Below are 21,441 nucleotides of genomic sequence, written 5' to 3'. Positions count from 1 at the left end.
TAGACGTAGCAAATATTTACTTCGTTAGCTTAGATAGTTAGTTTACGCGACTGAGCTCGACCCGACTCGATTATTTACTAGTTTAGGTTTTGATATTTTGGCGAAAGTCACATTTTGATTACATTGCGTGGATTATTGTTGTGTTTTGACAAAATACGACGATTTTTATTGTCGGTTTATTCAAAAAACAGAGGAAACTCTGTCCGTTTTCCTAAAAACCCGTAACATGAGACGTAATTACATTCTAAAAAAGACACTTTTCAACAATTCGAGTTTTTCTTATAAGATATAACATAGAGATATATTTATTTGACGATGTTTTTCGAACTATAAACGAAGTTGTAAAACGACGACAAATTAAATAACTTCGTGTACTTTCGTAAAATAAATATAATTGGTATATTTATTTCAAATGACTATTATTCGACGATTATTTATTTCCACGTTTAGAGACATCGAAACCCGATACACTTTTACAAATAAATATAATTATTTATTTTATTTCAAACACCAATATTTCCGAATACTTTTATAAAATAAATATGAGGTTTATATTTATTTCGAATGTCAAAATTTCCGAACACTTTTATACAATAAATATAATGTTTATATTTATTTCGAACGACTATTATTCGGCGATTATTTAATATAAATATAATTGTGTGTATTTATTTCACCGTCGATACTTCGTGTAATTTTATTAAATAAATATAATGTATTATATTTATTCCAAGCGTCAACGATAAATTGCCATACCATATATGTTTATATCTATTTGTTTCCATCATATGAAAACTACACGCTATATTACCACATCACATACGACATATCGAATATGTATCATCTTATCTACGTATTTCTATTCACGACGACCAACACGACATCGAAAGTATATATTTATATTTGAATATATATAAATATATATATCTTAATCACTCGAAAACTAAGTCGATCTCGAAACTTAGTTTTATCCTGATTATAAACAGGATCAATTAGCCATAGAATGGTTATTCTAAATCAAGATAACACCTTAACTGAATCGTTTAGCTAATGATTCGGTAAAGCTCGGACACGTAGCTTAACTACGTTGTTTTATTAGAAAACTTATAATTATTCCTTGATTAGGAATGCTTTAGTTGCACGCTAGCGAGGTCACATTCTTGGAATGACATCATGGAATCACTTTTAGCTAGCTTTGCACAAGGATGTCGAGGTGAGTTCATAACCCCCACTTTTTACTGTTTTACATTTTTATAAATGTTTTCGGGGGTGGAAAGACATGCAAGTTTTGCAAAAATAAACAACTTTTCGTTGAACGAAAACTCATATTTCTAAACCATATTGCGAATGGATTTCAAGGAACTCAAATGGTTTACGAACGGTTTATACTAAACATACTGGTCTTACAAAACAAACGCGTATTTCATAAACGTGCATGATTTTCATGACTAGTGACAGGAATGTCCTAGTTACTACAACGGGACTGGGTTGTTCTGCGTACGAACAACGAGACAACCCAATGGGTTTATGTCCCCCTTTTTCTTTTGAAATACATATTAACTATGGTATGATTAAGCTATGGAATGAACTCTTGGATCACGTGCGAATAGGCGCTAACTTAGGCACCATTAATCCTTTTAAGGACCACGGAACAGGGGGTAGATCTATCGGGTACGGGCGAGCCCCACTCACGGTCCTTGTGCGGCCACTTAGAGTGCTTTTGTGTCCCTGTCGAAGTGAATCGACACTTAAATCGTCTACCGGGTTGAGTGCTTCCTATGTCGGCACACATATTAATGTCTTAGCTACACATTAATGATCAACATGTTCATAGACGCATTACATACCTACTTATAAACTGAACTTTCAAATGTTTTTAAGATTCATTTGATGTAAACTTACAAATACATGGAGTTACAAACTTTGGTAACGTTTTTCAAATTATACCTAAGTAAGAGGACGCGCTGATCCTGCTTATAAAGGTTCGTTTGGGCTCGGCTCATTCTCTCTCGTGCAATGCACAAAGACTCTTGTGGGCTAGACTCACAATTTTCATATATCATGCCAAGAAAATAATTTTACTATATTTTCTCAACAACTTTGAAACTGGTTATCAAAAAGATTTCTTTTAAATCTTTTTAAAACAAACTATGAACTCGCTCAACTTTATGTTGACTTTTTCGCATGTTCTTTCTCAGGTTGCATTTTCAAAACTATGGAACGGTTGGAATAGGAGAACCCATGGGAATTCGAGTACTTAGCGGCGTTCAAATTCTAGAACTCTTAGCTTAATTGCTTCCGCTGTGCAATGAAGATACCGGTCCAGTCACGCCAGCTCTGATATTTCGGGGTGTGACAAAGGGATGGGTTGAAAGTGAACCAAGCCCTTCTATTTATACCAAACCAGTCTCTTCACATGGCCTCGTGCCCATGGGGCACAACCCCGTATCCTTTCTACTTTGTCTTCATTTAATGATCAATGTCAGACTGTATGCACACACAGTCATGTGTGACAGTAGGCACGACTGTGTGGTCAACTTTGTGGCATCCATTTTGAGATTATGCATATCTAGGAGTTAACTACGGTCCCGTGTCCTGGAGACACGACTCCGTGTCCCTTGTCTGCTTTGTTTGTCTTGATCTGCACGGACTCTGATCTGATTCAGTGATGGGGCACGACCCCGTGTCTGGATGGCATGACCCCGTGCTTGTCTTCTGGATTGTTGTTTTGGTCTTGAGGTGTAGCTTCGGGGGTAGGCATGGTGTGTTAATTCCTCTTTCTTGTATTTGTGTTGGTATATGCTGTTCTTTTGTTCCTTTTGAACGTCTAAGCTCATTTAATTCTGAAAATCAAAAGTATACAAAGAAATGCACTTTTTCCAACATTAGTACATAAAAAGAGTTGATTTTATCCATAAAAATTAATATGGGTAAATAATGTTCCCTCAAATATACAAATGAACAATAACATAATCTCTCTTCTCCACTCACAACCACTCAAAATCATCTTTTATATTATGCAGAACTCAGTCACATAGATATATAGAGAATGGGAACATATTATATAGAGTAAAGTGTCATTTTGGTGCCTGAGGTTTGGTCACTTTTGTCATTTTAGTCCAAAACTCAAATCTTTTAAATCTGGGTCCCTATGGTTTCACTTTTATTGCCATTTTGGTCCAAAAATCAAAACAGTTGTTATTTGGCTAATAAAATCTAATTATTTTGTTTTTTTCTTCTGGGGCAAAATGGTCCATTTAAATTTACTATAACATATTATTAATTAAATTAATTATATTAAATAACCCTTTAACCTCATAAATGTTCAGATTATGTAATCCTCCCCAAAATGTATCATCTTCCACCAAAATCGTCCCAAACCCTCCCAACCACCATCACTTGTGCTATTGTGATTCGAGTACTAGGCTTTGTATCAAGCATTTTCGTAATTAATCATCGTGCGTCTGTTGAAAACCACGGCGGATACTTGAAATCACCTCGGTAAATCTTCTTATACATCGCGATGATGTTATCGTCCAGAAAAGGTAAGAATCCGGCGAGAAGAATGTACAAAATTACTCCACACGGCCAGGTATCCGCTTTTGCTCAGTCGTAACCTTTTTTGCCAATCACTTCCGGTGTGACGTACGCTGGAGTACCAAATGTCGTGTGTAGCAATCTGTCCTGACGTATATGATCTGAAAAAGCACTTAGACCAAAACCCGTCACTTTCAAATTAAAAGAGTAGGCACACCAGAATTTCATACTGTTCTGGTTTTCTGAAATACCCTCAAAATCACACAAAATCCCAAAAAAAAAATATCTCTCTCACCACCGCTCAGGAATGCAGAGATATAAGAGATCTGCGGCTCTTCAACCGTGTGCGTGCTAAAAAATCCACCGGCGGCAGAACTTGCCACCGTAAACACGTGGAAGACAGGTGAACTTGCTGCAGCTATAGTGTCAAATTACTCATTTATTACATACAATTTTTGTATACTAGATCAATTTAAGAAACAACGGTGTACCACTCGGAAAATACGAGTAGTTGGGAGGGTTAGTGGCGTGATCGTAGTTGGGAGGGTTTGGGATGATTTTGGGGGAAGATGAAATATTTTGGGGAAGATGACATAATCTGAACATTTATGAGGATAAAGGGATATTTAATATAATTAATTTAATTAATTACAATAAATTCAGATGGACCATTTTGCCCCTGAAGAAAAAGACAAAATAACTAGATTTTATTAGCCAAATAACAAGTGATTTGATTTTTGGACCAAAATGTAATGCCCTGCTTCTTCGTACTTTCCATAATTAGAAAGTCTTGTTTGTATTTCTATTTTTTGGAAGTCTTGTGTTCTTATAGTCGTTCTTTCGTTGTTAACGTTGTAACATCCGAGACTTGAATCATAAATAAATTCGTATTTCTTCAAATTCGTGTTATACGTACTTTATACGTTTAAATTCGTGAAACATTTGATACATATTCGTAATTCTTGGAAACTATGTGTTAATCTTGCAAATACGTAAAACTTACGAATAATATGTATTTTGAATGCATATGATACTTAAATACGACGTACATACGCTTAAACATACTTCATTATAATTTTTTTATGTTAATGTTACATGTTTGATCCTTATAATATGCTTTTATATCATATACGACCCTTAAAACATCTTAAAAACCTAAATAAGAAACAAGAGGGGATAATTATGTCACAAACTAAAACACAAACCACACCAGGCCAAGGCCTGGCGGGCCACGACTCGCCCCACAAGAACCCACGCGGGCCGCGAGCTAAGTGAATCCGGAAACAGCCTAATCAGCTCATCCATTGGTCGATTTTTGATGGGTTTTGATTGGTTTAAATTGTGCTTCTTGCATTTAAACCTCACCAACCCAATCCTAATCCATCCCCTATATAACCCAAGCTTCCTCCAAGCATTTTCAACTTTCTCAACACTCTCTAAGCACTCCCAAATACTCTAAAAAACGCAGCTGATTACGAGTGCAAGACAGATTCATAACATCTTACAAAAGTGTGCATATCTCACTCTTTTCTTAACCTTTTTCCTTGATTCATTTTCCTACTTTCTTGGAACAACCTTAGGAACATTTCCACAGGTTTTCCATGGAAAACCAAGGTCTGGAATGTCACCAAAAAGGCTCCAAAGTGGACTAAACTTTCTATTTTTGATTTAAACTTTGTTAAACTTAGTTAAACTTAGTTAAAATTGAGTTATCTCATCTCATTCCTATGTCCTTATGCTCATAATCAATCGAATGGTTAGTTGGGCTTAAAAAAAGGTTGAGACATATAAAATCAGAGGTTAAAGCCTCATAATCTTTCTGTTTTGGTTAGGGTTTTACCCACAAGTAGTGTTCAAGCTTGAAGCTTGATGTTGTGTGATTATAGGACAAGCTTGGGCTATCCTACTTGAAAATCCACACACTACTTGATGTTTTCCATAGATTAGTTGTTCTTATTCATTTCATACTTGTAAGTTCATGACCCTCCTTGTTGTTTATAACAAGTGTAGTGGTGAACCAAAGAGGTACCTAAATGGAAGACTTGTTCTTCCTACCTCCTACATGACATATATGATAAACGAAGAGGTTCCTAAATGGAGGATTCATCCTCCTACCTGATGCTTGACCTATATGACTATATGAACATTATATAATACTTATATATTAACCAAATAATCGAACCTTTGATGATGAATTAGTGTTCATATGTCAAAGTACTAGATTACATCATCTAAGCCTTAATAACTTGTTATGATTCTAATGGGTATTTTACCCATGAAAACATTCTAACCCTTGGGGTTTCATAGTGTCAAACAAGTATTATACGACTAGATGATTACTTTCCATATGTTATTTTCTTGTAATTTAAAATCACCGAATCTATAATCTTTCATTAAAATCTCCATACTCATCCACCTATGTATCTTCGTGTAGAAGGACAAGGTGCTCCAAACTAAACTACCAACAACTCTCGCGGGATTAACAAGTGGAAAGCTTGCAAAACCGTGAGTATACTAGAACCCCTTCTTTACGTTTACCACTTTTTGGGGTGTAACATGTTACTTATTAAACTTACACATGAACTTTATTCGTAAATGCACAAACGTTCCTATTACATGCTTGCTTACTTGATTACTTAATACATGGAACTTGGGGTTATTCGTTTTGTGTTACACTTATCATTAGCTTCGATCGAGCCTATCCTTGACATATAAGCGCTGTAGGATTAACGCACCACCCGTCGACTTGAGGTTATGTCATGAGCTTATTGTGTTTCATCATTGGTTTGATTTGTTAGACACATACCAATTTTAATGTTTATCTTGTATCATTAGCTTGCCATGAGGAATCGCTTAAACTTATCTTTTTATGCTATGTATGTACCAAACTTGTATAATCGCCTTTGCTATTGCATTGAACTTTATTTTAAAACATGTTACAGGTTGAGGATGACGATGCTATGAAATGAAGTAACGTTGATGCTTAGATACACATATAGACGCTTTAGGTTTAATATGTTGTATCAATTTTGTTTATGTTGTTATGTATTTTCATTGAACTTGTTGTTATTTGAATTTCCTTGTAATGTTTGACAATTCGATTTATGAAATGAAAACGGTTGATTTAAATATTGTCACAAATAGTGTTATGAAGTCTCTTGCAATCTCGTTTTCGTCTCACTCCGGTGTTTTTGCCATCGGTTGGGGTGTGACACAAAAAGGCAGCAACACGTCACCACCCTTTGAACATCCCAAAAACCAAAACTAGCATCCTTATCTATCTATCTATCTATCTATCTATCTATCTATCTATCTATCTATCTATCTATCTATCTATCTATCTATCTATCTATCTATCTATCTATCTATCTATCTATCTATCTATCTATCTATCTATCTATCTATCTATCTATCTATCTATCTATCTATCTATCTATCTATCTATCTATCTATCTATCTATCTATCTATCTATCTATCTATCTATCTATCTATCTATCTATCTATCTATCTATCTATCTATCTATCTATCTATCTATCTATCTATCTATCTATCTATCTATCTATCTATCTATCTATCTATCTATCTATCTATCTATCTATCTATCTATCTATCTATCTATCTATCTATCTATCTATCTATCTATCTATCTATCTATCTATCTATCTATCTATCTATCTATCTATCTATCTATCTATCTATCTATCTATCTATCTATCTATCTATCTATCTATCTATCTATCTATCTATCTATCTATCTATCTATCTATCTATCTATCTATCTATCTATCTATCTATCTATCTATCTATCTATCTATCTATCTATCTATCTATCTATCTATCTATCTATCTATCTATCTATCTATCTATCTATCTATCTATCTATCTATCTATCTATCAATCTATCTATCTATCTATCTATCTATCTATCTAGGATTAGTGTACCCTCCAGCATGTCATCATCATCATCAAAGATGATCATTCTGAAAAGCTCCGATGGAGAAACCTTCGAGGTGGAAGAATCGGTGACGTTGGAGTCACAAACAATCAAGCACATGATCGAAGACGACTATGCCGACACCACCATCCCCCTCCCCAACGTCACCAGCAACATTCTTTCCAAGGTCATTGAGTATTGCAAGAAGCACGTCAACTCACCCAACAACCCGCCTCCTGAAGATGATCTCAAAGCCTTTGATGCCGACTTTGTTAAAGTCAATCAGAGAGCACTTTGTTTGAACTAATTCTGGTTCGCTTCTTTCTATTATTGTTTTCTGATTAATATTTATTTTATCTTGTTGTTTCCAACAACTGCAATAGCATTTCATTTCATTTGGGGCACTAACTAGTGGTTGCCGGTATTATTTGGGTGCTAACTAATAGTAATTGTTTGATTCAGGATGCTAATTATCTAAACATCAAGAGCTTGCTGGATCTAACTTGCCAAACAGTGGCAGACATGATCAAGGGAAAGACACCTGCGCAAAACGTTCAACATCAAGAATGATTTCACATCGGAGGAAGAAGAGGAGGTTCACAGGGAGAATGCATGGGCGTTCGAGTAAAATTAAATCAAGTTTGCTAAACTAAATTTATTTTATAATGCAAGTGGTGGTGGTGGTGGTGGTGGTGTAATGTGGATTCTTTTGTGTTTTTCCTAGAAACTTCAAACATCCTTAATTTGGTCTCTGTTTGAATTCTGCTGTTTTTATTTTTTTGGTCTTAATTTTTTAACAAATTGTTTGGTCTTTGTTCGAAATCAGATTCTATTTGAAGGAATCGTTTGGATTTTTGGATCATCCTTTTGGTTGACTGGTTCTGCGAAATCATGTTTGGTTTCAGTGTTGTGCTCTCATGATTTTTGTTTTGGTCAATGTTGTAGAAATCATTTTTAGGCGGCGATTAGTCGGTCATCGGAGGCCTGTCGCCTGGATTTGGCCAAATCGGCAAATCTAGGCGGTCAAAGTCAAAATTGGCCCAAAATCGCCCAAAATTAGGTCAAATTGAACCAAATCAATCATGTGGAACGCATTCTTACCTTATTTCGAACAAAGATCAATGCAATGAACGGTCAAAATTGGGGCTAGGGTTTGTATTTTACTGTGCGTCTGGTGAGTGAAGGAGGGAGAGACCGCGTATGAGATGAACGGATGGGAATTAGGGTTTATTATGTTTAAATATTTAACATTTAACCCCCTACATCTTTACTAGGTTATATTTAGTCCCCAAACTTATAAATTTATACATAAAAAACATAAACTAATGTTATATATATAAATTTGAAAAATTATACATTAAAAGTTCATCCCTATTAATACCTGTTAATACCGACTAATCCCTAGGCGGTGACTAACGCCTTCTACAACATTGGTTTTGGTTCATTTCTTGTGGTTTTGATGAAATGTTTTGGCCAAGCTGCCAACGGCAGTTCGTTTAGTTTTGCTGAAAATTTGGTTTACAAGGACGACCTGGATTGTTGAAACTGCCAAAACCAAAGCTTATAAATTTAAAAACCAAACGATTTTCTTTGGTTTGGTGTTTGGCCGGGTCTAGCGGTTTATGAAACTGCTACCGGGTTGTGTAAGGAACTTTTACAGTTTTATCTGTGTGAAACAATATTTATTTACTTGAACAATGCCAGCTTTAACTGGGTTATATTTAGTTATTGTTTTTTTTCTCTATTCTTTTCAATTTTTGTTTTCATTTTACTTTTAGATTTCTTGAATACAAAACAAATCAAAGACTTGGCAAAAAATTCATGATCGGGTTTTTTTGCCAAACCGGATCAAGTTAAAACACGGTTTTGGTTTGATCAACATGGGTCAGAACCGTGTTTTGGTAAGCCCAGGTTGGGTTAGAACCCAGTTTTTTAAAAGAAAAACCCTAACCTATGTTCCTATCCAAACTGATTCATCTAGGGTTGATAGCATAGTTGTTTAAAAAATATGTAAAATCGTAAAAAAAATGTTTTTTTAACTGTTATGTAGTTGTTTTATGACGGTTGTTTTTTTAAAAACAGAGCGGGTCAAGTTTAACCAGGTTTTAACAAAAAAAAAAAAAAAATCCAAACTCTGTTTCAAGTCTATGGGTTAGGTTGGGTTCAAATTGTTTCGACACAACATCATCAGCATCATCATCGTATTCAGTAAATCCCACCAATAGCAAACTCGAACTAGGAGTGTTCTGTATTTGATTCGGATTCGAAATTCGATCGAATCAATTTAAATTTGATTATCTAGCTTTGAAATCGGTTTTCAATTATCCGAGTTCGAACAAAATACAAATTTATATTTCCAACTTCGAATTCAAATATACACATGGAAATAAAACCTTCTAAATTTGGAACACTAAAAGCCCTTATAGTTGGTTTGTAGTAGTTTTGAAGTTAAAAGTACAAATAATTTATTTGTGTGAATTTGAATTAAATCGAAATTTGAATTCGAGTTTCTTTTGAACTAGGCATAATATTCGAGTAAATCAAATTTTAGTCGAATACGAATTCAAATGAAAAATAAATATTTGAAAAATTCGATTCGATTAATTCAAAACATCATTATTCGATTTGTAGAATACCCTTCACCCAAACTGGTAAAACACCTTTTTCATAAGCAAACGAAGACCAAAAATTGTGACCCAGTTAAAAACAATTAGGTGTCCACCATGCGATGATTGGAAGTGCCGAACACCATCAAAAAATAAGAGCCCATTGACAACAATCGACATAAGAACCAGAACAATGGCAGTGTTGTGGAAGTATGGAAGGCTGGAACACCTCAACACCTGCTCAAGCCGAGTTACCAGGTCAACCATAAAACATAAAAACCCGAGAAGTCCAATGCAAAACGATCCATATATCCTGATTTAAACTGCCATTGTGTCATCAGTTCTGATGACATTGGTTACTAGCTAAAACCCGACATGAAGCTTTTTAAAGACCAAACACTTAAAAGGTCATGAAAAGCTCATTGTGAGATGTTCAGTGTTCACAGTCCAGTCCGATTTGAGTTACAAAAACTCTAGATTGGACCACTCGCTACAGTTTTAAAAAATAACAAACCTAACAGGCCAGGTTGGTTGGTTGCCAAAGTTGGGCGGTTTGAACCCCTTTTTTCGGAAAAATTCAAAACAGCAAGTTTGTGTTGCACTTTTGAAACTGTTACAAGATGTTTTATGTATATTATAAATATATATATGTATAACGGCATATCCAAAAAATGAAAAAAAAAAAAAAAAAGATTAAAAAATAAAGGCATATGACCAGTTTGGTTTAAATGCTCGGTTTCCATATTTCAAGCAGTATAAATCTCAAACTAATCAAACCAGCTAATTTGCTTATGTATAGGCGTTTCAACGGTTTATGACCACCCCAGTTGCCAAAAGTACCCAAAACGTAGCAAGGCAGTGTCTTAAATTAATACCAAAATACACAAGTTGCTATCATTGCTTAAGACTTACAATATCTGCTTACAATCCAGTAACGAAAGCGCACATTCAACTATTGTTACACATGAAAAGTATGCAAGAAACGCAAATACCTTCGAATCAATCAGGCAAAGCAGTTCCTCTCTCGAGATTGTTCTTGATCTCGAGCGTGTATCTGCCAAACGCGCGTTCAATCTTCTTATTGAAATGCTCGTTACGGTCATTAATGGAGTCGATGTCCTTCTCTTCATGAAATCTTCTTCTCCTACTAAACGCATTCCTCTTCTCATCTTTGTCCCTTAGCTCCTTCACCATCCTTTCAATCTTATCCTCTGAAACTTTAGGTGCCTATTGATGTACAAACATGTTTATTTTTTTATCAAAATAATAATAACAAAAACACGAGAAATTTGATTTCCTGATTTACCTTTCCATATTGCAGACTTGAAGCTTCTCTGTAAAACTCAGGATCTGCTTCCTTCATTCTGTTGTATTCTTCAAGATCAACGTCAATCTTCTTTGTCCTTTTCTTGTGCGCATCATACAAGGTTTTCTGATTAAACACTGTTCAAAATTGTAGGTTAGCAGGGTACTGGTGAGTTCTCTAATCACAGGTAATGAAAAAAAAGAAAATAAACAGCCGAAGGTCCAGATTTGTGGCCTGTATTTAAACATGTCCGGCCGGATTCATACGCACTTCAACTCTTTCAAAATTCTAAATTTGAATATAACCAACTAGGTTAGTTCCCCGTGTGTTACACGGGTTGAACAATTTAAACTATATAGCATAGATATTTCCTGTAAATGCAAAACAAAGACAGAGACATTTACATACCATATTGACATAAATGAGTTAATATAAATGTAACCCATCAACCCGTACATATTAATTAATGTCGTAGAGTTCGATAAGACGGCTCTAATATATTTTATATATATATATCAATAATATATTTAGTCTAACATATTAATATTATTATGAATTTCGAAACTTGTTTAGCTAGGATTTAAGATTCTATTGAAGTTTTAGTTTAACAATAGGTTATTGAATTAATAATAAGAATTTGTATTAGATTAGATTAAATATTATTATTATTTGTATTAGATTAGATTAAATATTATTATTATTATTATTATTATTATTATTATTAGTATTATTAATAATTTTAATCAATTAAATGAGAGAATGAAAAGTATCTCAAAACAGGTTTCTTTTATTATACAGTATAGAAGATATAGATGTATGTATTGAATATGTTCACAATATCTTTAAGTTCCTAAGTTCACCTATTTATTTATATATTATATTAATGACCGGTTAAAGTTATCCATAAATAATCATATTCAAATTCATAATCTATGTTACTATTCCTAAGCTTCTCTAATCTATACTATATATAATATATAATATAATTTTAGTTACAACAGGTTATTGAATTAATAATAAGAATTTGTATTAGATTAGATTAAATATTATTATTATTTGTATTAGATTAGATTAAATATTATTATTATTATTAGTATTATTAATAATTTTAATCAATTAAATGAGAGAATGACAACATATTAATTAATGTCGTAGAGTTCGATAAGACGGCTCTAATATATTTTATATATATATATATCAATAATATATTTAGTCTAACATATTAATATTATTATGAATTTCGAAACTTGTTTAGCTAGGATTTAAGATTCTATTGAAGTTTTAGTTTAACAATAGGTTATTGAATTAATAATAAGAATTTGTATTAGATTAGATTAAATATTATTATTATTTGTATTAGATTAGATTAAATATTATTATTATTATTATTATTAGTAGTATTATTAATAATTTTAATCAATTAAATGAGAGAATGAAAAGTATCTCAAAACAGGTTTCTTTTATTATACAGTATAGAAGATATAGATGTATGTATTGAATATGTTCACAATATCTTTAAGTTCCTAAGTTCACCTATTTATTTATATATTATATTAATGACCGGTTAAAGTTATCCATAAATAATCATATTCAAATTCATAATCTATGTTACTATTCCTAAGCTTCTCTAATCTATACTATATATAATATATAATATAATTTTAGTTACAACAGGTTATTGAATTAATAATAAGAATTTGTATTAGATTAGATTAAATATTATTATTATTTGTATTAGATTAGATTAAATATTATTATTATTATTAGTATTATTAATAATTTTAATCAATTAAATGAGAGAATGACAAGTGTCCCAAAACAGGTTTCTTTTATTATATAGTATAGATATGTTTCTATTAGTGCAAAATGAGTAAAATGTCATTTTCGTCCCCAAGGCATAGTTGTTAATAGCGAATAGCGACAAGGGACCTATATGCTACATTGCGAATAGCGACCGCTATTTTATAAATAGCGACACACTAGAAAAAGAATTTTGAAATTTTTTATATGTATATTATATCAGAATACCTAGGTATATATGCTACTTTACATGTATATTTAACAAAAACCTATAAATCCAGCTATATCTAATTGCTATTTACATCAAAAAAAAACCTAACTGTCGCTATTCACGCTATGACCCAGATAGCGACACTTGGTTGCCTCGCTACATAGCGCGCTATAGCGGCCGCTATTGACAACTATGCCCTAAGGTTGGCCAGTTTTGTGACTTTCGTCCAAAGGTTTGTTTTTCTGCATCTGGCTCCAAAAGGTTTGAAATCTTGCCATTTTCATCTGGCTCGTTAACTCCATTCATTTTTCTCCGTTGAGTTGGGGGAATTTTCGTCTTTTTGCTAACTTAAAGAGCAATGCGGTTTTTCACTTTTGGTAAAAAGACCGAATACCCCTGAAAAAGACCGAATTGCCCTTTAAGTTTACAAAAAAAGAAGAAAATTCTCCTGACTTAACGGAGAAAAATGGATGGAGCTAACGAGCCAGATGAAAATGGCAAGATTTTAAACCTTTTGGATCCGGATGTGAAAAAACAAACCTTTGGACGAAAATCGCAAAACTGGCCAAACCTCAAGGACGAAAATGTCATTTTACTCTTCCAAAAATTCTAACTTGATGCTAAACCAAATGTAATGATCAAGGCCAGCGTATATTTCACTGAAACAAAATTCATACTAGACATATTTAATGAATTGTTGATAGCAGATAAATGAATATGAAAACACATACCATCCCAACCAGCTGGAGCAGGTTCCTTCTCCCATTTTTTGTACTTTGTTTCTGCCACCTGCTGCGTATCTAACATATATGCTTCTTTCATATCCAACCCGTTTGCATCTAGAAGTTTCCCGATCTTCTTCTTCCTCTCATCCAACCACTTCTGTTTTGAAATTCCCCTCGACTCTTGTGGACCATCCTTTCTTTTCTTTTCTGCCACCATGGCACTTTGATTGGCTTTCCTTGCCTCGTTCTGCACATATACGATCAAACATACATATATGATTATACTCTTGACACATAAAAAATGTCGTAAAACATTACTACAAGTAGAAAAAAAGCAGTTACCATCTTCAGCCTCAACTCAAATAGCTTCTTTTGTTTCCCTGTAAGCTTAGTGAAGTCCACTTGTGGTTGATCCTCAGTGGTGGTGTTGTCATCGCCACTTGGAAGATCATCAGGTTCACTTTTTTCATTATCTGGGAGCTCAGTTTGAACAGATGTTGTAATTGAAGTCGGTTGAGAGCTTCTGGTTTCAGCTTTCAAGCCAGCTAAGATTATAACAAGAAGTCAAACTCATGGTTGTTAATGGCGAATAGCGATAAGGTACCTATATGCTACATAGGTATAGATAAATGGCGCGCAACTATTTTATAAATAGCGATACACTAGAAAAAAATTATATGTATGTTATATCAAAATACGCTGGTATATATGCTATCATACATGTATATTTAACAAAAACCTAAAATCCAGCTAATTTATAGCTATATTTAATTGCTATTTCTATTCAAAATTCCAAGTGCTAAACATGATGAACAAAAGGATTGGGAAAGTTTGTTTGAGTTGTGAAATAATTCTAAAATGTTTAAATGGTTCATTAATTTGAATCAAAATTTATGAAAATTACAAATTCAAGAAGTTTATAAATGTTAAATCTGTTTATCTTACAAGTGGTAGAGGATGTGCAGGTTAAAGCCAGGTTCCTGAGTCTGAATGTTACAAAGAGCTAGGCTACGATCCTGAACCAGTGAAGAATGTATAGCATGAACAAGAGTTTGAGCCAGGATTCGACCTCAAGGCGATAGCTAATTCCAGACAGCGATCCCAGCTTGATGAAATGGGGAGTCTGACGAGGTTAGGGCCAGAGTTAGATCCTGGATCATCATTCAGTAAAAAATGAAGATGCTGATTATGATATCAACATTCAAGGGGGAGTGTTGATGTTGATAAAGAGAAGATAGAGATTGAAAGATTCTTACAATGGAGAACATTTTGGAAAGTATGAGAAGATCGATCAAGACTGAAGAGTTGACATGCTGAAGACTCGCACCGAAGACTTCGTCAACATCCAAGGGGGAGTCTGTTGGTGCATACGTCTGTCGACTTTGTCTTCGTCTGAGTCTTGTATGTGAATAGATAGATTAGGGCACGATATACGAGAAAAATGTCAAAAATGTGTTTGGAGGCTATTTCGCACGAAATGATCCTGTTCATTTCGCATGTGTTGTTTCGTGCTGAATAGGTTGTCTATAAATAGTAGGTTGTGCCATCTCATTTGTAACTTTTCATTCCGGACGCCGAAGTGCTGCCGAAGTGTCTTTGGACTGTAAAAAGCTTTCAGATCAATAAACTAGATAATTAATGTGTATATCAAGCTGATTCAACTCCAATACGTCTGTTTCCGCCTTTTGTATTGGACGAGACCTCTTCTGAACGACTCGTTTGGTCGTGCAAACGATCCTACACAAGGCTAAATCAGTAGGCTAAACTCTGCCCAACTAAACTTGCAATGTGAGTCATTCTCTTTTTATCAACAATGTTTTATAATACTCCAACTATTTTCAAAGTTATAATTACAGGGATTAAGTCGTGGTTATCTTGAGTAACTGGCTAGTGGGGTATTGTGCACATTACTAATTTCTCACGGTTAGGCTCATAAACCTAACAGTGATAATCATCACTACTTGGGTGAAAGGACCCAATAGTGGTATGACCATCATCACCAGGGTGTGACACAGCGCCAGATAAAAATAAGATAAAAGCCATTGTAATCGCTCTTATGTTGTAATTTATAGCGATGTGTCGTTTTATCAAAATTGAGTGACTCGTCAGTATTTCCCAGCTGATAAAATCTTTTTAAAACATGTTTCAGGTGACTTACTGTGAATCAAGGAAAAGTGCTACGGAGCACTAACAAGCTTGAAGTAGTGGCTCAGTAAAATAAATAAACATGTTTTGTAAAACAGGGGTTTCCCAGTGAAATTACCCTTATTGTAAATTACGGGGTTTATCCCGAAATGGTGAAATAAATTAAATGGGCATTTTCAGTTTAAAAAGATCCTGTTAAAATTTACGTTGCCAAAATGAATAATACCACGGATTTCTGTCTCGCGGCTCCTGAAACGGGTAAAACCGGGTCGGGGGTCGTGACAGAAAAAGGTGGTATCAGAGCCACTTATTTAAGCCAATTAAGTATTTAGAAATACTTCATTTTTCTGATTGCCATTCTGTGATTCTGTGAAATTTTAGTTTACAAAATTTTAACTTAGAATTTTGTGTGTTTCTTCATGTATGCTAACAGCATGAATGAACTATCAGAAGCCCTTAAAGACTTTACTATCCATACCACAGATATGGATACTACCGACACTTTCCCTGGCTACCAGGCTGATATTGAAGAGCCAATGGTGTTTCAGGCCCAACTGCAGGAAAAACCAAAGCCGAAAAAGAGAAGAAGACTTGTAGGTTGGAGGCGTGTGCGTAGGAAGAAACCAGCAGTACAGAAAGTTGTAAAGACCGAGGATCCAAAAGATAAGGGAAAAGGAATAGAGATTGGGGAAAGTTCCAGGCAAGCCCAGGAAAGGCCATCATGGGAAGAGCTGGATCGTAAACTGGCACTTAGTGACCTCATCGGACCGGCCGATGAAAACCTCTTCAATTACCCAATTGAGTCACAACTTCCAGTTAATCTAGAGCCTGCTATCCCAGATCCCATTGTCAACCCCCGACCTCTACCAGGAGAACTGGAAGAATGGTGGACCACTGACTGGCAATTTCAGAATCTCTTAAATAACCCTAACACCTTTTTCCCTCAATTCGACCCGGAGCCTGCACCAAACCCACCGATGAGCAATGAGAACTTGGCTGAACTCCGCCACTATGGCGAGGAACTAGTAGATGCAGGAAATAGAATCCTGGAAGTGGGAGAACAGATCTCCTGGAAGTACGACGAGAGGGAACGTCGTTTCTGAAGTGCCAGCTGACGGGGACAGTATGTGGTTGTGTGGTGTGTTTGTTTAATAATAATAAAATAATAATAAATAACAAAAATATAATTATGTAAAGTAACTTAAAATAAAACCTTTTGTAAGATAACTAGTGTGTACGGATGCATACTAATATATATAAAAATATCAAAGTCGCAAAGTCGACAATTTTGGCCATACGTGTTGTTGTGATCATGGGCGATTGTTTTACTGTGGTTGGTTATTATTTGTTTTGTGCTAATCACTAATATAAATTAATTACCAGATGGACCACACTGTTAATGAACCAGTTAATGAAGTTAATCAATCGGAACACAATAATGATGATCACTTTCTAAATCGACAAGATATAGAAAACATCGTCGCTCAGGGAATAGCCAACGCTATCCCGGCAATCGTCGCTGCTGTTAAAAGTCCTGTTGAGCCTTCACAAGCCAACCCCAGTAAACGCACGTGCGAAGATAATTTCAGTAATAGGGTTAATGGAGGCGGCATCAATAAGAATAATGTGGTTCAAGCCCCAGTACTTAAGAAAATGAAAGTTGTAACACCTGGTTGCACTTATAAGGAATTTCTTGCCTGTAAACCAGCCGAATTTGCAAGCAATGAAGGGGCGACAGCCGCACTGCGTTGGTTGGAGAAAACTGAAGCGGTAATTAAAATTAGTAAATGCACAGAGGAAGACAAAGTTATGTATGCTTCTCACCTTTTCAAGGAAGAGGCATTAGAATGGTGGAATACGGTATTGCGAGCCAAGGGTAGTGACGTGGCTTATGCCATGAATTGGGAAGAATTTAGACAATTGGTGGAAAGAAAATTCTGTCCCGAATATGAAAAAGAACAAATGGCAAACAAGTTCCTGAGCCACCGAATGGTGGATGTTGACTGTCGAGGGTATACTTCGAAATGTTTCGAGTATGCCAGAATTGTGCCAACTCTAGCTTCGCCGGAGCCAGTACTTATTTCTCGCTATATTTGGGGTTTGATTAGCGAGATTCGTGATATCATCAAAGCTGCAAGACCCCGCACGATTGACGATGCGGTGGAGTTAGCCAACACCTTGACCGACGGACTGGTACGCACGAGAGAAGAGAATCGGAAGAAGGAAGTGGCCCAAAAGATTACCCAAGGATTTCATGTGGGTAATAATTGTAATTTCAAGAAAAAGAGAACCGGACAATCTTCCACTGCTCCATTTTGCAGTACCTGCAAAAGAAAACATTTTGGAAAATGCAAAGGGTATTGCAATTTCTGCAAAATTCCAGGGCATCAAGAAGAAGATTGCAGGAGGAAGAAATCAACAATCTGCTTCAACTATGGAGAAGCTGGACATTTTAGACCAGACTGCCCTAAACTGGTCAAACCAGCAGACAACAAGGCCAAACCAGCTGAAGGAACTAATAAAAAGAATGCAAGAGCCTTTCAGCTAACTACTCAAGAAGCAGAACTCATTCCAGATGTGATAGCTGGTACGTTCCTAGTTCATGACGTTTATGCACAAGTATTATTTAACTCTGGTGCAAACTAAAGTTTTATAAATACTTCATTCTGCCAAGCTCTTAACCTACCCTTAACCAACCTTAGACAATTTTTTACAGTAGAAACGGCCAACGGTAACTCTGTTAACATAGATAAAGTTTTCCGAGAAGAAAAGATAGAACTTTCAGGTCATAAATTTTCTGCAAACCTGTTACACATGAATTTAGTTGGATTCGATGTTGTGTTAGGAATGGATTGGTTAGTAGCCAACCATGCTTGAATCCTCTGTGATAAGAATTCCATAGAAATTCGTGCGCCATTAGGAGAAATAATTGTGGTTGCAGGAGATAAGCCACGTAAGCCAATGAAGTTCATTTCTGTAATGAAAGTTGCTAGTTATGAACGAAAGCAAGGAATAGTATATATGATTTCGGTAATCATTAGAACTAAGGGTAAGGAACTTAAAGAAATTCACGTAGTATCAGAATACCCGGATATATTCCCAGAATAACTACCTGGATTACCACCCGATAGGGAAGTAGAATTTAGAATTCATCTAATTCCTGGAACTACACCGATAGCCAAGGCTCCTTATCGGTTAGCACCCACCGAAATTGTAACGCCCTAACACGTTTTAACCAAAAGTCGCAGCGGAAATACGAACTTAAAAATTTTCTTCCATTATATTCGTTCTAACATACTTAGAAATACATTAAATCACTCTTTTTTACATTAAATACATTAATGCTTTCTATAAATTTATACAACCTGACATACTTATATTAAATTACGTGACCACGCACCCCCACGTACAATCCATGACTTGACTCGATCTTCGACCGCTTACACTTCATGATGAGAATCCACAGTTCTGTACAACCTGCAGACACCACGTACAATCACATCATTAGCAACCGGTGTCATCATACATAAAATTTAAACATGCATAATTAGGCGTCAACATATCATGCTTTCGCTTATTTTAGTCCATTCATCCATCCATTCAAACCACCCGCAGTGGATCTCGGTGTCTACCTTCAACTTCCATCACAAGTATACCTACATCCCCATTTCATTCTCAATAGGAAAACGGTTAGCATCATTAGATTTCATCCATACGAACATATCCATGTATACGCATAACAAGTCTCATACAATTGTACATATAACTAAATTCCAATTCATGCATTCATACCCTTTCTATCCGTACATGTACTTGCAATTTACATTCTACACAATATTACTTACAAGTCCTAAACACACACATCTATACATGTAAATTGTATACACATAATTCTCCATACTTACGTGTTCATATTCAAACTCTACTATGAGTCCCAATTACTTACTTACTTACAATTAAACCCATACCTACGCGTATAACTACTTATTTCATCTTTATGCATAATATCATCATGTAAGATTCCTTCTTACCTATACTTAATAGAAACTATTTCTTAACTACTTTCGACTCATTTACCGTAAACTTACCTTATTACTTCCATTGTCTCATACTTTCTCACACGATTCACAATAATCATCATACTACAATACATTTTACATCTAAAGTGTAAGTCCGGGAATCACTTACCTTGCGCGTCTGTATTTGCATTCGCTTACTTGATTGAGTCTTCTTAGCCCGTTAGCTTTCAACGCTCCCATCCATCTTGACATGATTCCTATACACTCATGTCATTACATTCACATTCTTATTAGCATATATGCTTATACATATGAATAACCATATCAAATTCACATCTAACCTACGACCTACACAAAGCATACTCAACATCATTAATCCATTTAAACAAGCATAAAGCATACTCGACATCATCCATACATAATCTTCACATGAACTATATCTGTTTACCCACTACTTGCATACAATTTCACTTATTATTGTCTTTTAGACATTTCATCAAACACTTGGTGTGCGTACTACTTCCTAAGCATGATGTACAAGTATTTCATGCTTTTCTTCCTAGTTATCACTTTCCTTCATTAATACAAGTAAACATCATACAAATTATATGCCATACTCAATCTATATACTTGTACACATCACATACTACACATTTTCACAATCAATTTCATACTTTTTCATGGATTAGACATAAACCCACTTAGCTAGGTATAGTAAATCATCAAAATACTCAATTTATAACAATTTACTCAAAATCTTCACTTAGGGTTCGTCCCTAAGCAAGCATACATTGTCAATTTGGCCATAACCTAGACAATTCATACATAAATCACTACTTGTGATGTTCATCAAGATGTCTCAACTTCATAAAACACAAAAAATCAAACATACCTTATGATCCCCTAGCTTGGGTGATCGTTAATTCATGTTCCTTCTTGAATTTGAGCCTTGATTCATCCTTCAATTGGATGATATATGATGAACTAGGGTTTGGCTCTCTAGAGCCTTCCCCTGATCACGTACAGAACACACACGAAGTGTGTGTGTGTGTTGTTATTTTCATTTAATAAAACAACTTTCAAGTTATCCCACTTTGGTCCCTCATATTTTGTTTCAATTAAACAAGGTTACAACTCTTCGTTTACTACTAACGAG

General features: G+C 34.9%; 1 protein-coding gene and 1 pseudogene across 1 annotated transcript; one reads left to right on the top strand and one right to left on the bottom strand.

Moving 5' to 3' along the window:
• Positions 1-7,485: 7,485 nt before the first annotated feature.
• LOC110882388 lies at positions 7,486-8,209 on the top strand (annotated as a pseudogene).
• Positions 8,210-10,927: 2,718 nt separating this feature from the next.
• On the bottom strand, positions 10,928-14,677 carry LOC110882370 (pre-mRNA-splicing factor syf2). Its single transcript, XM_022130407.2, has 4 exons — positions 14,464-14,677; positions 14,128-14,368; positions 11,386-11,522; positions 10,928-11,306 (listed from the first exon to the last, which is right to left on the bottom strand). Exons 1-4 carry the CDS (start codon positions 14,464-14,466, stop codon positions 11,079-11,081), a joined length of 609 nt encoding a protein of 202 aa, XP_021986099.2. The 5' UTR covers positions 14,467-14,677; the 3' UTR covers positions 10,928-11,078.
• Positions 14,678-21,441: the final 6,764 nt, after the last annotated feature.

This window comes from Helianthus annuus, unplaced genomic scaffold (assembly GCF_002127325.2).
Source record: "Helianthus annuus cultivar XRQ/B unplaced genomic scaffold, HanXRQr2.0-SUNRISE HanXRQChr00c004, whole genome shotgun sequence".
NCBI lineage: Eukaryota > Viridiplantae > Streptophyta > Magnoliopsida > Asterales > Asteraceae > Helianthus > Helianthus annuus.
The sequence above is the reverse complement of the archived record's forward strand: the minus strand, read 5'-3'. Positions and strand labels throughout refer to the sequence as shown.

Excerpts from the sequence above, each read along its gene's own strand:
- LOC110882370 (XM_022130407.2), bottom strand. Across the intron at positions 11,523-14,127 it reads TGCTCCAGCTGGTTGGGATG|TGTTTAATCAGAAAACCTTG; the intron begins GTATGTGTTTTC and ends AATTTTGAACAG. Across the intron at positions 11,307-11,385 it reads CAAGTCTGCAATATGGAAAG|GCACCTAAAGTTTCAGAGGA; the intron begins GTAAATCAGGAA and ends GTACATCAATAG.